Raw genomic sequence first — 25,861 nt, forward strand, 5'->3', positions numbered from 1 at the left:
ACTGTAAATAATCAAGTCTGAACCAGACAGTCCAGTGACTGACATCAAGAGCATTGATCAACGCAATTGGCATACAATGACATGCATCAACCAAGTCATCTAGCCTGACCACCTGATCCTGTCAGTCACCTCTTACGACAAGCATGGGTTTGTATGTTTCGTTTCACAGTTTCAGTGTATCGTGACTAGAGGTGGGCCGATTCTCATACAATGCGATTTAATTCGATTATCGATTTTACATGTGCGATTCAATTCAATTCGATCGATTCATGATTTGTCTACTTCAGTTGGTATCACTTGTTTTATAAAAAGTTTTTTCAAACATCTGAGTATTTATAAATTTGAATTAAAAGAATGGTGCATCTTTTTTCTTACAGAATCATGTTGAATGTAAATATAACCAAAAGAAAACCCTTTGTTTTCTGTTTTATTTGGTGTTCAGTTTTAGCATAATGCAAGTGAATATTAACAACTAAATGCCTAAAACACTCATTCAAAACTAACAAATTCGTGCGACTAGTCAGCAAGCTAGCAGTACTCTCTGACACCCATAGCACTTCAGGTATTACAAGGTGGAACAGCATTTATGACATGACTTCAGGTACTACTTAATGCATAAAATTGACATTGCATATGAAAGACAACTAAACTCTTAAGTTCCCTAAGCACTCATTCAATTGGAATTTTTCAGAAAGTTTGTATTTAAATACATTTTTGTCGCAAACACAATGTATTGACCAACATCAAACAATATCTAAATATAGAACACGTTGTCAAATCAATACCACTGAATACTTTATAACAGGCATTTTGTGACTTGATTTCAAAATTAACTATTTTGTGTCTTCGTTTCATATGATTGATTAATTTTGTAGTGTCACAGTGATTTCACTTCGCATAAGGCGCATTTCACTTCCCTTTTGTCAACTGATATGGTGAAATAAACCCAAATGGGACATTTCAGGTTGCGGGTGGCCGCACGAATGTTTGCTCGGCAGCTATGAGGCTGAGGGAAAGGGTGGGATTTTCGCGACATTGCACGAGACTCACGCAAGATCTCACTAATAAAGATGACGGCGCACTGGGATGTTTTGAGACAAAACGGTAAAATACTAATATCATCAACATAAAATATTTTAAGCATGTTAAGCTTGATAAGCATGAATCGTTTTACCGAATCGCTATGTAAGGATTTTGAATCAATTCAAGAATCGGAAATTAAAAAAAGATCGATGCATTCGGGGATCGATTAATGTTCCCCACCTCTAATCGTTACACCCTTTGGCAGGTCATCCTCCGCCAAACATTAATTGGCTGACTAAGCAGTTAACATCCAAAGAGATTACCACAGTGATTATGTACAAGGAAATGAATACAGATCCAGGGTCGAACATCATATATCATGAAAAGACTCACTGCAAGTGCAGCAGTGGGACATGCATCATGTCTGGAGTGAGTGAGTCAGTATGGTTTTTACGCCACTTTTAGCAATATTCCAGTAATATCACGGCGGGGGACACCAGAAGTGGGCTTCACACATTGTACCCATGTCGGGAATCGAATCCGGGTCTTTGGCGTTACAAGCGAACGCTTTAACCACTAGGCTACCCAACCGCCCCTCATCATGTCTGGCTTGTCTGCAATTGGCATAACTTCTTTGCAATGAAGGTATCTCTCTGCTGATTAGGTCAAGTTTTTGCGAACACAATTATCTATCCAAAGAATTGTTTGGACAGACATCAGTTTGTAAGAGACATTGGAAGCTAGGCTGTGGAACAAGATTCAGCTTGATGTATTACTTGTGTTTCTTGCTCGGGAAGCGAGTTCAGACCAAAGTAGTCCCTGTGTGGGTAGCCAGACTTGTGATTGGCTAATCTTCTCGGCCATGTGGACAAGATGTCCATCTTCTGATCAGTAAGTCCATCATGAACATCAACTCAGAGAAATTAGTTGTAAATATCGAAGACAGAGTACCTCCTGATTATCTATGTCAGGTGGCAACTTGTCACTGACAGTCAACACAAGCTTATGTTCACTGCAAATTTCACACTGAAGGAGACATTTACAAGTGGTATAGAAGGATCACACAGAGAGACACACTTACGGGTGAAATAAATGGATCTCACAGGACACATTTACGGGTGGGATAGAAGGATCACACAGAAGGACACATTTACGGGTGGGATAGAAGGATCACACAGGACACATTAACGGGTGGGATAGAAGGATCATACAGGACACATTTACGGTTGGGATAGAAGGATCACACAGGACACATTTACAAGTGGTATAGAAGGATCTCACAGGACACCTTTATGGGTGAGATAGAAGGATCTCACAGGACACATTTATGGGTGAGATAGAAGGATCTCACAGGACACCTTTATGGGTGAGATAGAAGGATCTCACAGGACACCTTTACGGGTGAGATAGAAGGATCTCACAGGACACCTTTACGGGTGAGATAGAAGGATCTCACAGGACACCTTTACGGGTGAGATAGAAGGATCTCACAGGACACATTTACGGGTGAGATAAAAGGATCTCACAGGGCACATTTACAAGTGGTATAGAAGGATCTCACAGGACACATTTACGGGTGAGACAGAAGGATCTCACAAGACATTTACAGGTGAGATAAAAGGATCTCACAGGACACATTTACGGGTGAGATAAAAGGATCACACAGGACACATTTACGGGTGGGATAGAAGGATCACACAGAAGGAAACATTTACGGGTGGGATAGAAGGATCACACAGAAGGAAACATTTATGGGTGAGATAGAAGGATCACACAGAACAGATTTACTGGTTGGATAGAAGGATCACATTGAAGGTCACATTTACAAGTGTGAGAGAAGGATTATAGAGAAGGTGCACTTCGCTTATTGAGGGGCAATCAAGTGATTTGTATTGATGATATAAAATTTCTAACAATAGTAGAACTGACTACCTTTTCAAATTCAACACTATTGAACACTTTGCTTCTCTAACCTGAAGAAAACAAGGCCTGTTTTTCATTATCTTTCTTGCCTACTTTCAGAGAAGACATTGGAAAGTCAAATGCAAGTTTGGCAATTCGATTTCAATGATCTGGACTTGCTCAGGTATTAGCTGAACAATAAAGCTTCCCGATATGTCTACCTCCTCACGCTAACCCTACTGAGTTCGTTAGCATTGCACGGCAACTGACTCACTAAAAACTCTCCTTCCGTGGAAATAGGAATCTAATAAGTAAGGAGCAACTTCCATGTCCACATTCAACCACTGAAACTAAGAAATACAGAGCAATTTAGGTTTAACAAAACCTGGCTTAATTGGTAGGCCATTCTAAAATCCAATAACCAACATAACAGTATTGTGACTTAACACCCCAGCCTGAAGTGCAAAAGGTTTACGGATGTGAAAATAGCCACACAAGGCTCTGTAGCTCACCTGAATTCTTCGGAAATATTCGACAAATTAGATCATAATGGTCATTCCTCATTTCATGGGACCATAATGTTTAAAAACAAAGAGTAATTGTTGGAGTACCATTGCTAGGATCTTCCATGTAATATTTCAGTGTAATATGCCATAGGATGTCACAGGTTGACTTATTACCACAGACAGACGAACAACAGACAATGCAATGTGTTTTCAGTTTGGGTGAGCAAAGAGTGAGTGAGTGGGGTTAACACCGCTTTTAACAGTATTCCAGTTATATCGCGGCGTGTCAGCTTAATGTGGGAGGAAAGACTGAAGTGATGCAGGTCTCAAGACGTTTACCACTTCGGTGAAACCAATGAGCACGGGTATGGTGCTGACAAACCTAGAAACATAATTGGGGCAAACCAGGATTCGAACCCACAATCATAGGTTTCTGGCGTGCCCAAGGGATGCAACTCTGCACAGCAAATCGCGGCACCTTAGACGACTGGGCCACCCTTGCCCCTTGGTCGAGCAAAGAATTGACACAAAGTCATAAAATATAAATTTTTCGCATGTATTTAACACATACAGATTGTTTTCTTGGCAACCAGTTCTAGATCGCATGTGAAATAATGGCCAATATGGTTACAGGAAACAAGTATTTAAATGGCTTCCTCATTCACGCTCCAACCCAGGGTTTCATGTGCAGTCATCAAACACCTTAATGGACAGCTAGCCATGCAGACACTTTGATGTGTGAAGTTCAATTGTCATACTCCTCTCGTGGCAGTAGTAGAAGCATACATAATTATGCAAAACAATATGTAAAGAGCAGTGAAAGGCTTTCATTAGGCCAGAGTGCTCTGATTTCAGAATTAGTGCATTTGTTTACAAACAAGAGAAAAAGTCAAGCCACATGGTATGCAAATTAGCCTGTGGCTGTTATGTAATGCAAAGTCATTATCGTGTAAGAGAGTGCTATGTCACTGTGACCAACCAAATCCCATGCCCTTGGGTACCGGTAGTCAGTAAGCCCACTGATGATCAACACCATCGACACCAATACCATTAACACCAACACCAACAACACCATCAACATCAACATGATCAACACCAACATCAACACCACCAACATCAACATCAACACCAACATCAACACCACTAACACCAACACCATCAACACCAACAACACCAACATGATCAACACCACAACACTATCAACAACCCCACCAGCAACATCAGCAACACCACCAACAACATCAACATCAACATCAACACCAACAACACCACTATCAACACCAACATCATCAACACCACCACCAACAACATCAACACCAACACTATCAACACCAACATCATCAACACCCAGACCATCAACAACAACCTGATCAACACAATAAAGGTGACACATATATTGAACACATTCGAACTACAATGCTCAAAACCCATTACCTTGATTGAATTCCTATCAGTTCATAAACAGTATCATTTCCTCTAAAGACGTCACATATTTAGAACAGATGATGTCTCAATAATTGATCAAAACAGAATATTACTCGGAGGTACACAGCTTTCACAAAATCACTCTATCTGGATATGAAAGAAATATGTTTTGATTCATGCTGATTGGCAAAGTCACACCTATTGGTTTATCATTTGCAAAATACATGTAGCAACTATAGACATGATAGAGGCTGATGTATATATGCGATCCTTGTAGAAACACATACCTCAGTCTCGTTATGAGCGAGGTCATATATGGCTGAAATATTGCCGATGTGACTTTAAACATTAACTCACTCACTCACTCACTCACTCGTTATGAGAACCCACCTTTTTCAACATTACTTTAAAATAGAGACACTTCACAATATTCCATCCATGGGTAGACACAAAGGTTGACTACAACAAATTTCATTTGGAAGAAAAGTACTGGCTCTTGCCACTGTTCCCTCGGTTCATGTTATTTGGATCATGTGTTTTGTTTTGTTTGTTTGTTTGTTTGTTTGTTTGTTGTTTAACGCAGCACTCAGCAATATTCCAGCAATATGACGACAGTCTGTAAATAATCGAGTCTGGACCAGACAATCCAGTGATTGACATCATGATCATTGATCCACGCAATTGGGATACGATGACATGCCATTAGTCGCCTCTTACGACAAGCACAGTCGCCTTTTACGGCAAGCATGGGTTGCTGAAGACCTATTCTACTGCGGATCTTCTCCTCACACATAATATACAAAAAGAGCTCCTAAGTGATAACATGTACCAGAAGTTTCATTGGTATTACATGGGAACAACTTACAACGGCCTACCTTTAGAATTCAGGGTCTGTTGCACAAAGCTTTCGTAGTGCTATGGCTATCGCAACTCCCATACTTTTACATAGACTTACAACTTCAGGAACGGGGTTGGCACCACAAAGTTTACAATCACGTCACAATACCATATGATGTAATTTCAAATTATTTGTGACATTTTGTTGCAAGATACACCAGCAAAACAATGCCATGTGATGTCAGCCTAGCAACAGGGTTGCTTGGATCATAGGGTGTGTATAAGCTCCTCTCATCATCTATCATCTCAACACGCAATGTCGTTGAGTTACCCAAGCGATGTTGAGAGTTTTTTGGAAGTGAAACTTGTTCATAAGCATGTGCTTTTGTATTAAACAATGTGTAATACCAGCTTATTATTAAACACAGGTGAGAAATAATAACCCTTATCACACTTTATAAACAGTGCTACTTGAGCTGAATGTACCTGAGGTTTACACTCAAGACACTGGACTATGGGTGTTGGTCTTAACAGTCCATCCTGGTTATTTCCTAATGGAGTTGTGTTTTTCTCAGAACTCAATTATTCGTCTGTCCTTATAAAATGGGACTTGTCATAGTAAAATGTCAGGATAAATATCTAAGAACAATAGGGCTTGGCATCACCTTGGTCTTTGTTCTCAGGACTATATCTCTATATCATAATAACATACTGTCTCTCATCCTCTATCTGTAACTGAGGGGATAAATCGCCATGGCCAGCTCTTGAGACTGAGGCTTATGAAGTCCATTTGCTCAAGCCCACCCATGGCTATCCTGAAGCAATGGATGGATCAGTCTCACAAATCAATAATCAATTGTTCACAAATGTTATATTTATGATACATCATTGATATCAGAGTTAACGTTAAGCTACTCATGAAATGTCTGGATGATTCTGAACAAATACACACTGAAAAATTTTCCACGCACAAATCATAACAGGAAAGACAAGTACTTTGTGCACTAATCCCTGGGAATCACTGATCAGCAACTGATCATAATTCATAATCAGCTGGTTGGGAAACGTGGACTGATGACAATACTAGCGGATGAAATTCCAAACTAATTCCAACATAACAATAGAGAATATTTCTTTGTCTAAAATTGTATATAAAAGGACATGTTTGATGACATTTTTCATGATTTCAGTCCAGTTTTTTTCCATGAAAAGGACAAATGTACAAAGACCCAATACAATATATTATATTCCCAGAAAAGCTGACACGTCTGCAAAGTTTCATACCAAATATTTAATCAATTTTAGGTCTGCTTAGGAATCAGGCATGACACCATCATGCACAACACATTTATCCATGATCATCATGAACTAATCAGTAGATGTTTCCATTTCTTCCAGAAACAAATTTAATGTATAGTCTCCTTTGCATGATAGAACATAACAAAATATACAAGAAAATTACAAGGTCAGCAACACCAAAGGGGGGTCGAATATGTGATATTTCTGTCAAGTTTCATCAAAAAAAAAAAAATCATCAATAATTTTTCAATCCCATTTATCCCATTTTTTCCCATGAAAATGGACAAAAACAAAATTCCAAAAATCAACAAACTGCAAAAGCACCAAGCCACTACAAGTTTGACATGTGTACAAAGACTAATAAAATACTAATAATGAACAGATGTTGAGTAATGGTCTTGAAAGGATAGGATTAAAAACAGAGGTAGAGACAGATGACAAACACATCAAAATACACATTCATTTTCTAAATGTCAAGGGGATAATAACACTGTTTCAAGCTTCAGATAAAACAAGCATGTCATTAATACATCGGACATTATTGTGTAGCCCTATCAACATGATCAAGAGGGACATATCAAACAATATTCCATAGCACATATGTTAGGCCAATCCCAGTCCAAGAAGCTGTTACATAGTGCAACACTTCCTCCCCAGTGCCTGGTGTTATGGTTTCCTGCAAGTGTTAAGGTCCTGGAATATCCGGAGTCCACATGGCCCAGATGGTTGCTATCAAACACAATCATCAACCAGTCTGGGGGGAATGGATTCCCTGTGTAAAACAGTCAGGTGTGTTTAGCAGGAACAAATGTCACACTGATAAACCCCACAGCCTGAGTAGTGGAAATATTTAATAACATCTCATTCGGACTATTTATGATGCCATTTCTTGCAAAAGAACTTCAAATCACACGAATTGAGACATGCTGGAAATCCCATCTTTGTCCTAATCAATAGGGACTTCCAGTAGTAATTGATTTGGGTTCAACAAAGTGCTGCAAGCGGAAGTGGTTCATTGAAACAAGCAGGAATTGGTAACGGTGTATCCCATTGCGAACCCAATGGGTCCCTGGCGTACTTTCGCAAACTTCCTGGCTTTTATCCTGCTTAATCAAATGTCCTCATCCAAACAGCACAAATCAGATTGAACAATGACACTAAGTATTTAAGGTAACTGCCTATCGTGTTCCCCTTCCTGCCTGTGACTCCATTACCGTACAACCACTGACGAAGCTGATCATCCTGTGACAAGAGTAGCTGCTTCCTCTTTAGTCAAGGCAGAAAAACACACTGCAGCGATTCCTATACATCTACCAACTCATGCCTACTTTGTCTACTGCTATTTAATGAGTTTGTAGCAGATTTCAATCTAAGTTCCGTTTTTAACAATGAAACAAGACCTACACAATGTATCCAACATGTATGCCTGATAACCTTTCCATATATGACTTCCTAACACTGACCTTGACTCTTCGATGCCAACCTGATACCAAAGACATGGCCGTGATATCATGTAACACGATCCACATTCAAATTATTCGTACAGTAAATGCCACATGTCAAATTTTACCATTTACATGATTAGCCCACTGAAAAACTGTTGCACACAAAGAATGGCATCTGATTCGGAAGGTCTTCAGATTTCATCGATTGGCTAGTCCAATTAGTTGTCATCTGCTGAAATCCTGTATCCCAGTAGACTTGGTAATTTAGTTTGTTTGTTTGTTGTTTAACGCCACACTCAGCAATATTCCAGCTGTATGACGGCGGTCTGTAAATAATCGAGTCTGGACCAGACAATCCAGTGATTGACAACATGAACATCGATTCACACAGTTGGGATCGATGACATGCATCAACCAAGTCAGCGAGTCTGAGCACCTGATCCTGTTAGTCGCCTCTTTCAAGCATAGTCGCCTTTTACGCCAAGCATGGGTAGCTGAAGACCTATCCCCGGATCTTCCCAGGTAGGATAATTTAGTCCACATTCCAACAATACTGAACAAAAACGGATCCATTTCGAGCCTGTATCAAGAACTATCAGCTACTTCCTTGCCATCTTCAATACTATAACAACACCACAACAGGGTAGACTTGCTGATGTCCACTCGAAGAGCCAAACAGTCAACAACCCCAGTTAGCTCTGCACATCCTTTCCCATCACAATAAACAAAATTGCACAACAGTATTTTTTTTATCAAAAACGAAAAAAGTTCTGCTGCTCAAAGATTAAATCAATCGTATCAAAGACATCAATGTAATGGACATTATATCCTTACAAGGGTATTTCCCGTTTTCATGAATAACTAATCAAATAAATGTAGGTCCTAAGGGTTTACAAATAGTTTAATTGGCATCATGTTCATAGAAAGCCTGCCTACTGTCCGTCAGTACAGCTTATGTCTACAGTGGGACGAACATTGTCAAGAGGATGATGTTGGTTCTAACTCTCCATGTTGATTTTGCTGCTCGTTTTTCATGGAACACAAGGGGGCCTCCCAAGGTAAAGAACTGCTTCCGAGCAGATGGCCTCTATGTCCTTCACCAGACGAAGGTTGTAAGTGAATCTTTTAATGGGCACGACGCATATCTATTGAAACATATATTTTCAAATGAATTTTTTTTCTTCATAACATTTGTGACCTGCTTGTATTTTGTACCTGCCGTGATGTAGCTTTATAGAAAAATGTAACAATGTAGTCACCATAGAATAAAGTGGTTTTTTTCTCCGAATGATGAATAGGTATGAACTAGTTTAACTGTGTTTCTAGCATTCTAACCAGACTTGAATTAGGAAGTGAATGTGTCCGGGGTAAAACAGAATGGAGACTAATTTGCTGGACTATCACAAATTCTATGAACACAGGCAGTGTTCGAAATAACTAAATAAGGATAAGATATATGGATGAACAACTTTTTTATTACAATTAGGAACGACGTTTCAGAGTCGTTTCTAACACATTTAGACCATTTAGACACTGAAACGTTGCTACCAATTGAAATAAAAAAGTTGTCCATCCATATGTTCTTATCCTTACTTAGTACTCCAACTCCTAAATGCATCTTAAAGAAGTTATTCGAAAATAACTGCCTGACCTGCCTGTGGCTGGTAACTTATCTGTTGGGTTGCATAAAATTTGCCTCCACCTGCCCGACCGTCTGACAGATAATTTTAAGACTAAGACCATTCAGCATGTTCAGTTTAATTATAAGTCCTTGTAATGTCTTAAGTGTTGGTTTGCATTATTACAACTGAATATTTCAATATTTACAAAGTCTGAATGCAGCCAGGTAACTTTGAAGATGGGCAGCCAATAATTATGGGTCACCTGCCCAACTGTCTTGTTGGGTTCTAAAAATATTTCAAACATTTGCAACATTTTTCACGACATCCAAAAGTTCCAGAAGATTACTGATGATCTGAAAGGAATGATCATCTTTTTCAAAAATAAACTTTCCTGCCACAACCAGTCCAGGTGCCGGCACTCCACTGCTGGTAGGATCCTCAAGGCCTGATTGTCTTGGACACTTTGGCCGGGGAGACACTTATGACCATATCGCTCCACCTGCCAGGTGAGCTATGGGTTGTGACGCAACTCCTTGTACTGCTACATCCTGTGATATGCCACACACAGACAGATCAAACACACAACCATTATTTCCATTCCCCAAAACAACACAACAATCAATCGCCAATCATTAAAGTTGATATAGGGCTTGTCAATTTCCATTCAAACACTTGCTTAATTTTCTCCCCAGAATTTTCCAATTGCCTCGTATTTCAGCACTATCAATCTTATAAATACAACCGAACACTAATATTTACTGAGTCATTCATTTGAATGGTTACATGGATTTCTTCACCTTACCATCAATATACTCACATTCAATATTGGCAGAATATATTCTATAATTCTGCTTGAAGCTTTTTCAAGGCAATGATTACACATTTTAAGGCACAAGTATGACCAGGGATTTATGTAGACCTTAGAGGCCGATATTCCAAACGGGAATTAAAAAGTGATGGCTGGTTGAGGACACTTGTATAATCCACTGAAAACATGACCACAAAAGCAGACGCTTAATTGTATTGAACGCAATGTTACAACACAATGTTAAAATAGCTCCCAAAATAAAGGCTAGACTAACATCTAGTCTCTCAAATGAACATATCGTACAGAAAAAACAGTTGTTCAGTTTTATATAATAAAAGGGAGCCCAGTTACTCTCTTCATGTTCAGATACTGCAGTAACCTAGACTTGCCAAACATTATAGACTTGCATGGGCTGTATTTGATATATATTTGTAAGACAGACTAAATAAAAACCCTTTTCAAGCATTTTATTGAGTGAGTGAGTATGGTTTTACGCCGCTTTTAGCAATATTCCAGCAATATCACGGCGGGGGATACCAGAAATGGGCTTCACACATTGTACCCATGTCGGGAATCGAACCTGGGTCTTCGACGTGACGAGCGAATGCTTTAACCACTAGGCTACCCGACCACCCCTCGCATTTTATTGAAGGTTCTGGCTTTTTCAAGTCAGATTCAAAATAACAGCCGTTACAAGGCTGAACTGCCAAACTCCAGGCCTTCTGAGCCTGTGTGATGATTATTTATCAGCATCAACACTACAGAACACCTGGTACACCTCTAATGGCTTTTCTCACCTGAAGAAGATGCATTGTCAGATCATGAACAAACTCATGAGGTATGGTACCTCACCTATATATTGTCATATTAGAAATATTTAAGTTACATAGATACTGTAAAGCTTGAAAACAATGTGTCTCTAAATAAATATGACTGCTGACCCTTAGCCAAAAATGCGACTCAATATCAATGCGACTCCCCCCTCCCCAATGCCTAGTTTGACACGAGTGGGTAGAACTCTTGACGCCAGCAGTGATAACTCACTGGATACTCATTGTTTTATTCCTATTCTTTGAATGACATTGTTATATCCTTGTTACGACTGTTGCCCAATAAACTGTGATCTGGAATATATAGTTGTTTTTATTTATATTCAAGTTGGTATTTCCACTATCCAAAGTGTGCTGTGACGCCGTCTTATTGTTGATAGTCATTTGGAGACATAAATGCAAAGTTTAAACAATGCGAACAACAAAGACCACTCACATTTTTCGCCTTTAATTCATGCTCACGTTAATTTAAAGATTTACAGCATGCTTACACATCAACGACAGTTGGTTACACAGTATTAAAGTAAGCACTGATACGGAAACAAATGGCTTGATAATTCACCATTATGACATTTTCAGTGTGTGGCTGCTCTGGCTGTCATGGTGACGCTTAAAATTGGATTATAATTCTGTGAGTATATTCTATGAGTGAGTGAGTGAGTGAGTGGGGTTTAACGCCACTTTTAACAGTATTACAGTGATATCGCTGCGTGTCAGCTTAATGTGGGAGGAAAGCCCGAAGTGATGCAGGATTCAAACCCACGACCAAGGGTTAGTGCTGACAAACCTAGAAACATAATCGGGGCAAACCGGGATTCAAACCCACAATCATAGGTTTCTGGTGTGCCCAAGGGACACAATTCTGCACAGTGAATCGCGGCGCCTTAGACAACTGGGCCACCCGTGCCCCCGTATATTTTATGAAATCATTGCTGGAGTCATGTTCACATATTTCAGCAGCATAATCCCACTGGTCTCGGGAGACGAAAAATATGGAGCTCAACCAGACTCTAGTGGTATGGGAAGGTATTCTATTAGAGAATATGTGTGAGTGTTATGAACTAAATTTCCCATCTGACTACTGGAGTCTAAGGACTATAGTGTTTACACAGCATTAGAAATTGGCACTAGTCCTTTAGTCCTTCCCAAACTGCTCAATAGTTAAGGTATCATGAGGACTAGTAGAAATTTGCCATTTTTCAGTGTTTTGCTTTATGTTATCATTATAAAGACTAGTGAACTACAAATTGTTAGTTCCTACCGCTGGTTTGGCACATTCAGTCACAGACACTTCAGTTTAGGTGAGCGTAAATTTTATTTGATGAAGTTATAATCCAAACCAGACAAAGTAATTAGGTTCAAGAAGAAAGAATCTTCAGGTCTACTGCTCTTCAAATTAAGACCAAATTGAATAGATCTATAAAGGAAACTAGACACTAGAACTAATGAGTGGGTGTGATGATTCTAGGGATATTAAGACAGATACGACACTACAAAAGACCACCTGAATAATTTCAATCATTATTCATGTTGTTACATGTTACCATATTCGACTTGCTTCAAGCATGGATTTCCATGTGTGGGAGGGTGAAACCTAGGTGCCCTGCATACCTCACAGCATGCAGAGTGAGTGAGTGACAGTGGTGAGTGAGTGAGAGGGTTTCCGTGTGTGGGAGGGTGAAACCTAGGTGCCCTGCATACCTCACAGCATGCTGAGTGAGTGAGTGAGTGACAGTGGTGAGTGAGTGAGTGAGTGACAGTGGTGACTGAGAGAGGGTTTCCATGTGTGGGAGGGTGAAACCTAGGTCTCCTGCATACCTCACAGCATGCTGAGTGAGTGAGTGAGTGAGTGACAGTGGTGAGTGAGTGAGTGAGTGACAGTGGTGAGTGAGTGAGAGGGTTTCCATGTGTGGGAGGGTGAAACCTAGGTCTCTTGCATACCTCACAGCATGCTGAGTGAGTGAGTGAGTGAGTGACAGTGGTGAGTGAGTGAGTGAGTGAGTGACAGTGGTGAGTGAGTGAGAGGGTTTCCATGTGTGGGAGGGTGAAACCTAGGTCTCTTGCATACCTCACAGCATGCTGAGTGAGTGAGTGAGTGACAGTGGCAGTGGTGAGTGAGTGAGTGAGTGACAGTGGTGAGTGAGTGAGAGGGTTTCCATGTGTGGGAGGGTGAAACCTAGGTCCCCTGCATACCTCACAGCATGCTGAGTGAGTGAGTGAGTGAGTGACAGTGACAGTGGTGAGTGAGTGAGTGACAGTGGTGAAAGAGTGAGAGGGTTTCCATGTGTGGGAGGGTGAAACCTAGGTCCCCTGCATACCTCACAGCATGCTGAGTGAGTGAGTGAGTGACAGTGGTGAGTGAGTGAGTGAGTGAGTGACAGTGGTGAGTGAGTGAGTGAGTTGGGTGAGAGTGTGTGAGTGAGTGGGTGAGGAAATCCTGAGGTGATTCATGTCTCAGACGTTTACTACTTTGGTGAAACCCACTAGCACGATATGGTGCTGACAAACCTAGAAACGTGATTGGGGCGAACCAGGAGTTTCTGGCATGCCCACGGGACACAACTCTGCACAGCAAGTCATGGCTCCTCAGACAATGTGACACCGAGTAAGTGAGTTTTTGAGGGCGGGAGTGAGAGGGGAGAGAGTAAGTGAATGAATGGGGGGAGGGAACGGAGGGAGGAACTCAATTGGGTCTGACATATAAATACACCCCATGCATAACCAGGCGATGGGAGGATGGACAATCGTTGATGACCCTCGTTTGACACAAGGTAATAAAATTCTCCTTATTCCATAATTCAGTGTCCACATAGAACGGACCAAGGCCAATATTGATAATGACTCCATTAAATTGTCATTAAAAGTAAACGTTAATAGCCTATGCCTTGATAAAATCTGTCAAGGTATTTCACAACCCTCTGAGTGTTCCTCCTGGTCAAGAGGTATCCAGTGTGCAATTTCTATAACACAATCATGTCCCCTTAAAAACAAACCAGTGAATGTTTTTACAACCTGATACACCGACAGCCTTGAGAAGGACGACACGGAGATCTTGGCTCTCATGAAAATATTCTATGCTATTCATCTACATTAAAAGGATGTAAATTTTCAGAAAAAACAGACCAAAGATAATGCTGATAGGCCGTCTACTAATGGAATCCATTCCACTTTGACAGCTAATGGATCATTCTATAGTCACAAACTTGTTTGTCTCTTTTTGCAGTCTCCATCTGAAATTACTTGTGTGACTTTCTCTGCACTCAACTACTACATGTTTTGTACCTCACATGCACTGAGAGTATGTGTTTAGGCTCTATGGTGGCTCTGACTGCCCCACACTGAACCACATGTAGCACATCTGGTGTCTCCCTGTGCATGTGGACCCGTAAAGATCCGGGGTAGAATAGGTCTTCACCAACCCATGCTTGCCGTAAAAGGCGACTATGCTTGTCGTAAGAGGCCACAAACGGGATCGGGTTGTCAGGCACACTGACTTGGTTGATGCATGTCATCGATCCCAATTGTGTGGATTGATGCTCATGTTATCAATCACTGGATTTTCAGGTCCAGACTCTATTATTTACAAACTGCCATCATATAACTGGAATATTGCTGAGTGCGGCATCAAATAACAAACCAAAAAACCAACCTGGGCAAGTGACTTTGGTTGAAACGTGCCTCTGTTCACCCAGCAGTGAATGGGTACCCGGTAGGATGAGTTGGCAATGTGAGTGTTAACCTTCTTCCTAAGCTTGATGTAACTGCCCATGAAGATGAGAATGCAAGTTTAGCACACACTGAGTTTTTGAATGGGTTAATAATGTAGAACCATCAAGCACATTTGAGCAGTTATAAATTGGTAATTAAAATTCATAATTTTATTTGATACAGATATGGTTTACACTGCTATATACCGCCAAGCCCAACGAGAGATCAAACGTAGGCATTCCTAGAAGTCAAGCATAGGTTGCTGAGAACCAGTTCTCACCCAGAATCTCCACGAGAGTATCCTTACATAACAAGTCACATGTAAATGAATGACAGAGTGATATAAGCATGCAATTATGTTCCTGCTGTTCCAACGACGACTTAGTCCACAGACCGCAGTCTTATAGCTGAAATATTGCTGCGTGCGGTGTTAAACAACAAATAAACAAACAAATCATGTCCATAGCTTGAAGGACTTTATTAATGCAAAATCAAAAAGCTCAAACTTACATTAAAATAGATCATGTCCTCCAGACAGCTAGCTTTAAAACATCCAACATAACCATGGTAACCAGCCAAAGCCACTTTGGGCCAGGAATCCCATTGGTAAGAAATTTGAAGTGTATCATCTGTACCAGTAACCTCCATAACTGTCATCATATTATCATGAGAGAAGAGAGGGCCTACACTCTTTAATAAATTTGATATTAGTTACTTAAGCGGTTGATGACCACGACTGCCTGTATCAGACTAGGATCTGGTGGTCGTGGCGGAAGAATTCCTAGGAGATTCTGCCCCGGAGATTGCTGATCTCATGGCTGCCTCAGTGGGATGACATTACAGTCACGTTGGTGGTTGCTCCTCACTCAAGCCTCATTGGGGACGTAGTGTCACTTTAGCCATCTTATCATCAACAAAAGATACTACACAAGCAGACGGCGGAAGGAGATCTGGCAAAGTATGGCTAGATCTTGTTATGACTTCTATGAGACCACCATGTTCACGGTCTAACTGCCAGTATGCACATGATTACATACAGTGATTGGCATCTAAATAACCTAGCCTAGTTCTGTATACTGTTGAACACAAGGGAATTCTAATCCTGTCAAATCTTGTCTCAAATATATGCAGACTGAATTTATGTCAATAGTTTCCTTGGCCTAAAAACATTTCTAAAAAGGTTGTTTTATAATTCTGTTAGACAGTTTAAACTCTTCAGACATATAATGGGATGATAAAATCCACACAAAATCCTCTCATAAGATTGCTCATGTTCAAACTATTTCATTTTAACCCGTTTTTCATTTGTTCTTTAATTGGTGTTAAATCTTGACATTGTTATATACAGAGAACATAGTGACAGCCAGACAGAGAGAGAGAGGGGAAGAGAGTCCGTGAGAGAGGGAGACAGACAGTGAGTGAGTGAGTGGGGTTCAACACCGCTTTTAACAGTATTCCAGTTATATCACAGCGTGTCAGCTTAATGTTGGAGGAAAGCCGAAGTGTTCAGGTCTCAGCCGTTTACCACTTCGGTGAAACACACAAGCACGGGTATGGAGCTGACAAACCTAGTAGCATAATCAGGGCAAACCGGGATTTGAACCGACAATCATAGCTTTCTGGTATGCCCAAGGGACGCAACTCTGCACAGCAAATCGCGGTGCCTTAGACGACTGGGCCACCCGTGCACCCCCAGACAGACAGACACTTGCTAGCTGCTATATATTTCCAAACAGTAAGATGGAATCACATCCAACAAATGATTAGCCTACCATTACTGACAAAGTCTGAAAGTCTACTCGAATTCCATTTTTGTTTCCCATGGCTATTTGACTAAACACAGCTTGGAGAAATGTTTAATTGTTCTGCATCTTTTATGTCTGCCTTGTCTGGTTTAATTTAATACAGGTCTTGGTTATTCATTCTCATAACGAGTCGTCAAATGGGTGACAGAGCCTGCCTAGCCATTGATGACGGGGTCAATATCTCTCTGTGCGGAGGCCCACGGGCTGGCAATAGTTGCAGTATTTGTTCTGTAATTGATATCAAACCCAATAAGTCCCAGATTCTATTTGGTTGCCATATTCACTTGACCTAATGGCCATCAAGTGAGGACATTAACTGAACAAGAACATAAATAACTTTTTCCAATTACACAGAGATCACAGAATAATTCATGACACGACCAATGAAGGAGAATCCTAGTTACACAACATGTCCAAGGCCAACCACTCTACAGTAGAACATGGATATAACAAACTACAAGGGACTGGAGAAATCAGTTCGTTATATACGTTGTTCATTATATATATATATACGTTTTCACTCGGAAACGTTCGCCATCTTGGCTAAAACAAAACACAATACTCATACACGTTTCCTCCCACATCTACCTGTGATTCAGCTAAAAAGTACCCAATGATACAACTTCAAAAAAATTGATGCAATAGTCGGATATTGTATCTGAAATTATTATTTTATCATGTTTATCAGAATATTAATTCCAATATCGTGTTATTTTAGTTACAGCTTTCACTATATATATTTAAAATTATAAGAACCATAAGCTAAGCACTTATGTATAGGTGATTGCTATTGCCTGATCCACCTGGGACATGTAGGTTTAACAGGGTTGAATCGTCACCAGTGATTGCGTTGATTTGCGCTGATTGTGTACAGGCAATTGTGAGCGACACTTGACACTGAGTGACATTTCTCAGTTCGCAGCAAAAACATTTTCTCAATCAAACAAAGCATTTTTTAAATTCATCAATTAATATCTTAGCAATGTAGGGTTGGCTATTACAGAAAAAAACAAGAAATTGTCTGAGGAGCTTATATTTTTTTTAAATTTTACAATTTACCCCTTTAACAATTTACACAAGGGTAGCCTAGCAATTAAAGTGTTCACATCGTGCCAAAAGACCAGCTTTGATTCAGACATGGGTATGATGTGTGAGTTCAATCTAAAAGCTGCAAAAAAGTTATATTCACTCATGCTGTAGACACACGGACAAAAAATACATTCTACCATGAAAGAAATACCGGTTATAATGTGAGTTTTGCAATTGATGACCACCCTGGCAATAATGTTTTATTCATGCTTGAAACATGTGAAACAAATCACACCCATCTGACGAGTGTTATAATGTAGTTTGGTATCCGCTCCATTAGTTTCACTGATTCCAGAAATAAAGTTGACCAGGCCCGCAAGGAGGAACATCTTAGGGCATAATGTTCATCTGTGAGTAAAGGATTCTTCAGAGTGTTTTATTGTTGGCAAAGAAATATTTTCAGAAGTCATTAGCATAAAGGCTTGGAGGCCTATTACAGTTTAAAGGAAAAATAACATGTGGTCGGACAATGATATCTCGACAAACAATTTAGTGAGTGAGTAAGTATGGTTTTGCGCCTTTTTTAGCAATATATATTCCAGCAATATCACGGTGGGGGACTCCAGGAATGGGCTTCACATATTGTACCCATGTCGGGAATCGAACTCGGGTCTTCAGCATGATGAGCGAACGCTTCAACGACTAGGCTACCTGACCGCCCCTCAAACAATTTAGCCACACCTCATCCATTTTAGAATATTCTTCATATAGTTTACATTTTTCCACAATATCTATCTGTTCATATCCTAGTGAACATTATTATAAAGTGTAGTTAATCCCGTCTCCTTTCTCTATCTTCAAACGTCTCACCCTATCTCGTCCCTTCTCTGTCTATCATGGTGGGGCTGGGTCAAGTTTAGTGGTTCACATGGTCAAAGTGTTCACCTGTCACACCTTCTTTGGGGTCGATTCCCACGTGGGCACACTACGTGAAGCCCATTTCTATGTCCCCTGCTGGGAGTTTAATTCAGGAATATTGCCAATAGCAGCCTAAAACCACACTCACTGTCTATCACCCTTAATTAACCTCCTAAAAGCTCTGGTAAACCAACAGCAAGACAAACACACCTAGCCATTTTTAATGCCGCTATTTGTCTCAGCATGACCAACAAATCGTTACTGCATTACAAATTAGAGCTCAGTTAACATATCAATGAAAGGAAAACCACATGCATTACCCTCGTGTTTCTTAAAGTTGTGAGATCAGCTATCAATACTGCTGTAACTGACTAGTTAACAGGTACTAGGGTAAGGTCATTAAAGCACGATTCTGGGCATGTCAAGCTTGCTATCCTCACATCTCCTGACTGTATTAACAGAACAGTGTTCTAACAGAGGGCACTTCCAATGCTATGAGCAGCAGGTTGGCAGAGGCTTGTCACGCCAAAAGGATAATTCTGAGCATTACCCAAACACTTAATGAGCAATTTACCAATGTTATATGCAGTTAGGAAAACAAATGACAGCTCCAAGGAAGTAGTTGGCAGTAATTCATAACAAAATGTTCACTTAATTGTGTATCATACACTGACTGAGTAGTGTCCAAGAACTGGCTTCAGATGAGATGAGATATATTTAGCTGAGATATATCGGAAAACATGAGAAGGGAGAGTTGGTGGGTGGGCAAATGAGTGAGTGAGTGAGTGAATGGGTGGGTGGGTGAGTCAGTCAGTCAGTCAGTCAGTCAGTCAGTCAGTCAGTCAGTCAGTCAGTCAGTCAGTCAGTCAGTCAGTCAGTCAGTCAGTCAGTCAGTCAGTCAGTCAGTCAGTCAGTGGTTGGTTGGGCAAGTAATTGGATGGGTGAGTGAATGGGCGGGTAGGTGAGTGAGTGAGTCAGTCAGTCAGTGGTTGGTTGGGCGAATAAGTGGGTAGGTGAGTGAGTGGGTGAGGCAGTTGGAGGGTGATTAAGTGTGTTGGTTGATGGTGAGTGGGAGGTAGGGCAAGGAAGTGAGTCAGTGGGTGGGTGGCTGAGTTAGTGAGTTGGTGGGTGAGTGGGTCAGGAAGTGGGTGGATGAAGAAGTGAGTTGGTGGTTGCGTGGATGGCGAGTAGGTTTAGGGTGGGGGAGTGAATCGGTGGGTGAGCTGAGTATGAGGGTGGGTGGGTAAATTAGGGTTACCCCTCACTCTGCCTACAGTTTATATTAGTATATTACACATAACAAGTTTAATTAGGGGATTACATCTACATGACTGAATGCTTACTGAATACCTGTCTTCCTTTCCCATAATAGACTAATCCATTCAACACAAACTATAAAGACCAGGGCCCACTTGCACAAAGCGATCTTAGCGCTAAGACTATTGTAAGCCTATATTAAAGTATGGGAGTTACGATCATCTTAGCGCTAAGATCGCTTTGTGCAAGTGGACCAAGTACTGTATATCTTGAAATTAATACGAGTGTGAATTAAATGCGAAAAATGTGAGTGGTCTTTGCTCTCATTATTAAACATCACATTTATATCAACAATGAGACAGAATAGCAGAAATACCAACGAAGACTATCACTGAAACCAAACAACTATGTATTCCACATCACTGTTTATTGAGCAGCATTTGTAACAAGTATATAAACAATGTCATTCAAACACTAATTACATCCTGTGAATTGTCACTACTGGGGTCAAGACAAGAGCTCTACTTACTTATGTCATCACTGATCACATCTGCAAGTCCAGACAGACGCCACCCATGCAACACAGCGTCTTTGTTCTTTACGACTGCATCAAAGGCCGACACGAGCCAGCGCGCATGTATTGTTTTTGCACAAGTACTCTACTCAGCGCCAATAAGCGGTGCTGTTTGGTATGTGATTAGATTAATGTAAGGTTGGACTAAGGTGAGGAGTCTCCTGTAAACCTGACATTTTCTTTAGATATAAATCCACTGATGCTTGAGAGGAGGGGGTATCGCATTCATAATGAGTCACATTTTTGGCTATAGGGGCCAGAGGTCCCATTCTTTCACGATTTACAGTTTATAATCGGTTTTGAGTAAGTGAGTTAGTGGGTTGTGGATGGATGTAAATGACACCAGAAACTGCTTTTTGTTTTCATTTATCTGTCTGGCTCTTTTGTAAAAGAATGTAAAAAGAAAGTAAATTGAATTACTTTGTGAAACATTTATCAACTTAGCATATCTGGAAAAGAAAAATGAATTTCTTAGTGTTTTTTTTAAACATAACCATACATATATTCATTGCAAAAACGTCCCAAGTTTTGTCCACATCAATCAGTGTTTGTTTCTTCCCCAACACGAACTTGTTCCTGCAGGGGGACTCAGGGCATCGAACACGTAAAGTACACTTGAAATAAAACATGGGAAGCTGCCAGACTGAAAGTCTAACAAACAACATCGCCTTGTTTGTGTGAACACTCAATAATACATCAATGAGACATGGCATGCATAGTATGACTGTGCAATGTGCATGTATAATATTTCCTATCTCCATTCACAAAAACATGTTGGCTTCATTGATCTTGGTTCTCTTTTTATTTCTTTTCTGCATTTTACAATACCTTAACATGAAACATGAACGAAAGGGAGTTGTTATTATGTAAGGATTTTGTAGCTGCCATGTCTGTAAATAACCACATATACATGCTATAGCTTTATCAGTATGGTTTCCATGGGTTTGTCATGTTTGTCTGAAGGGAGACAGTTGTTGGGATCGTTCATGTTTGTCTGAAGGGAGACAGTTGTTGAGATCAACCATGTTTGTCTGAAGGGAGACATATGTTGGGATCATTCATGTTTGTCTGAAGGGAGACAGTTGTTGAGATCATCCATGTGTGTCTGAAGGGAGACAGTTGTTGAGATCAACCATGTTTGTCTGAAGGGAGACATATGTTGGGATCGTTCATGTTTGTCTGAAGGGAGACATATGTTGGGATCGTTCATGTTTGTCTGAAGGGAGACAGTTATTGGGATCGTTCATGTTTGTCTGAAGGGAGACAGTTGTTGGGATCGTTCATGTTTGTCTGAAGGGAGACAGTTGTTGGAATCGTTCATGTTTGTCTGAAGGGAGACAGTTGTTGGGATCGTTCATGTTTGTCTGAAGGGAGACAGTTGTTGGAATCGTTCATGTTTGTCTGAAGGGAGACAGTTGTTGGGATCGTTCATGTTTGTCTGAAGGGAGACAGTTATTGGGATCGTTCATGTTTGTCTGAAGGGAGACAGTTGTTGGGATCGTTCATGTTTGTCTGAAGGGACACAGTTGTTGGGATCGTTCATGTTTGTCTGAAGGGAGACAGTTGTTGGGATCGTTCATGTTTGTCTGAAGGGAGACAGTTGTTGGAATCGTTCATGTTTGTCTGAAGGGAGACAGTTGTTGAGATCGTCCATGTTTGTCTGAAGGGAGACAGTTATTGGGATCGTTCATGTTTGTCTGAAGGGAGACAGTTGTTGGGATCGTTCATGTTTGTCTGAAGGGAGACATATGTTGAGATCATCCATGTTTGTCTGAACGGACACAGTTGTTGGGATCAACCATGTTTGTCTGAAGGGAGACATATGTTGGGATCGTCCATGTTTGTCTGAAGGGAGACATATGTTGGGATCATTCATGTTTGTCTGAACGGACACAGTTGTTGGGATCAACCATGTTTGTCTGAAGGGAGACATATGTTGGGATCGTCCATGTTTGTCTGAAGGGAGACATATGTTGGGATCATTCATGTTTGTCTGAACGGACACAGTTGTTGGGATCAACCATGTTTGTCTGAAGGGAGACATATGTTGGGATCGTCCATGTTTGTCTGAAGGGAGACATATGTTGAGATCGTCCATGTTTGTCTGAAGGGACACAGTTGTTGGGATCATTCATGTTTGTCTGAACGGACACAGTTGTTGGGATCGTCCATGTTTGTCTGAAGGGAGACATATGTTGGGATCGTCCATGTTTGTCTGAAGGGAGACATATGTTGAGATCGTCCATGTTTGTCTGAAGGGAGACATATGTTGAGATCATCCATGTTTGTCTGAACGGACACAGTTGTTGGGATCAACCATGTTTGTCTGAAGGGAGACATATGTTGGGATCGTCCATGTTTGTCTGAAGGGAGACATATGTTGGGATCATTCATGTTTGTCTGAAGGGAGACATATGTTGGGATCGTCCATGTTTGTCTGAAGGGAGACATATGTTGGGATCGTCCATGTTTGTCTGAAGGGAGACAGTTGTTGAGATCGTCCATGTTTGTCTGAAAGGACACAGTTGTTGGGATCATTCATGTTTGTCTGAAGGGAGACATATGTTGGGATCGTCCATGTTTGTCTGAAGGGAGACAGTTGTTGGGATCGTCCATGTTTGTCTGAAGGGAGACAATTGTTGGGATCATTCATGTTTGTCTGAAGGGAGACATATGTTGGGATCGTCCATGTTTGTCTGAAGGGAGACAGTTGTTGGGATCGTCCATGTTTGTCTGAAGGGAGACAGTTGTTGGGATCGTTCATGTTTGTCTGAAGGGAGACAGTTGTTGGGATCGTCCATGTTTGTCTGAAGGGAGATAGTTGTTGAGATCGTCCATGTTTGTCTGAAGGAAGACATATGTTGGGATCGTCCATGTTTGTGTGAAGGGAGACAGTTGTTGAGATCGTCCATGTTTGTCTGAAGGAAGACAGAGGGATCGTTCATGATTATTTGAAGAGGGACAATTGTTCGGATCATGCATGTTTGTCTGAAGTCAAACAATTGTCTGGATCATCCAAGTTTATGTGGAGATTGTTGGGATCATCCTTGTTTAATGAGGCAAATTGGGAAAATATTGTGACAATGTTCAAAATTGGATTTTCTTAATGTTCTTTTATTTCTAAATTTTGAGGTATTGGAAATATTTTTCTTTCAACTGGGAATTTTACTGTCATTTACTGCGGACTTTCGGTCCCTGATATTCAGCCTCTGAGCAGGTCCAGATAAATCCCTGAACCCATACCCACCACCCGTGACAAATACATTTTCAGGTCACTTGAACATATAAAGACAAGATTAGCCAAATATCTTCCTTTTTCCTTAAACCCTGTTCTTGATGATGACAACACACACCAAATTCTTGTTATTAACAAGAAATACCCTATACACAGGATCACCAGTCTGTAATAAATTGAGTTTTATCCTCATTTCATATATCAATAACTTATTTTATGGCACTATCATAAAATCAGAGCTATTCTATCATAATCCTACCACAAATCATCAACTTGTATTTGATACTATCACAGCCCTGACCTACCCACCCCTGGTCCCCAATGCTATATAACAGTATCACACATCTACTGGGGATATAAAAACAGTACTACATCACAGTGATTTATTAGGTCATTATACAACAGAAGGCTCTAGGACCATTAATACAGCATACTCTTCTGGTTCAAACATGTTTTGCAACGCGTCTCCATCAATTATCATCAGAACATTTGTAAAACAACAAAACTGCCCCAAAAGGAAAAATAATCTTTTCTATCTACCAGTAATTAGAAAAGTCTTTAAGGATTTGTAAAGATTTTTTCTTAAAATCAATGCATGTGTTGACAATCACATGCATTTGTCTTTATCTAGCTCTGTCATAATGAAATACAAGATCTCAAAACTTATTCTCCGAACTTGACACTGATGAATCTACAGGAACAAACAACTTATGTGGATAGACAAAAATTGCAGTTAATATCTACATACAGAAAATCAATGACAATAAATAATAATTACGTCTCCATATTTCTAGCCTTAAGTCATGCAGCCTGCATTTACTCCAGCTTTCATGTGCCGAGGACTTCCTACCTACGACAATGATAGGCTCTCATCCACCATGTCGACTGAAGTCACATTAAGACAGGAGGGATTTGCAGGCTGAAGTGACTGAAGGCTGATTTGTGCCACTCCTCAGCATCTTCATCACCATTATACAGTATCTCAGGTCGTCCCATTAATCACTGTCCCACCAGAAACCTTATAATGGACGCAGATTTGGGGAATGAATTCATGAAAGTCACAGTCAGCAGAGGACAATACTATAACCAATCAATGTTTATTGCCCCTTTAAAAAATGCCTTCAGATAGCAATGGTCGAAGAAAACAATCCATCATATGACATATGGCATATACATATATTACAATAATGGCTGAAGAGAATTATTGTCATACCATTTGAAGTGTTACAGTGAATAGATTCCTTATGTGGTACAATCAGGTTATAGTGGTGCTCATGACAGTAGCCAGCTCTTGCAGCGAATATGAATTTATACTGATTTAAATGCATATTGAGATGGATCACTTTGATAGCCATTCTCCATCCTCTCAATTTGGAAGCCAGTGGTGCTCTATAATCTAATGATGTAAGCAGTGAATCAATTTCATCTTTTATCTTTCAATACATTCTCATAGTTGGTCGGTGTGGAACGAGTGAGGTGTTGTGCTGCTTTGAGCAATGTACCAGCAGGATCAGCAATGTACCAGCAGGATCAGCAATGTACCAGCAGGATCAGCTATGTACCAGCAGGATCAGGACAAGGTCACCAAAACCGACTGGTGTCTGCGGAGTCTGTATATACACCATAGTTCCAAATATG

General features: G+C 40.5%; 2 protein-coding genes across 2 annotated transcripts in view; one reads left to right on the forward strand and one right to left on the reverse strand.

Annotated features, from left to right (window-relative positions):
* Positions 1–25,861, reverse strand: part of LOC139467867 (FAD-dependent oxidoreductase domain-containing protein 2-like) — a 138,163-nt gene that overhangs the window by 80,500 nt on the left and 31,802 nt on the right. The gene's annotated exons all lie outside the window — the stretch shown is intronic.
* On the forward strand, positions 4,454–4,801 carry LOC139467528 (integumentary mucin A.1-like). The gene has a single exon (XM_071249063.1). It carries the CDS (start codon positions 4,454–4,456, stop codon positions 4,799–4,801), a length of 348 nt encoding a protein of 115 aa, XP_071105164.1.

This window comes from Haliotis cracherodii, unplaced genomic scaffold (genome assembly GCF_022045235.1).
Source record: "Haliotis cracherodii isolate W230 unplaced genomic scaffold, xgHalCrac1.p SCAF_2, whole genome shotgun sequence".
NCBI lineage: Eukaryota > Metazoa > Mollusca > Gastropoda > Lepetellida > Haliotidae > Haliotis > Haliotis cracherodii.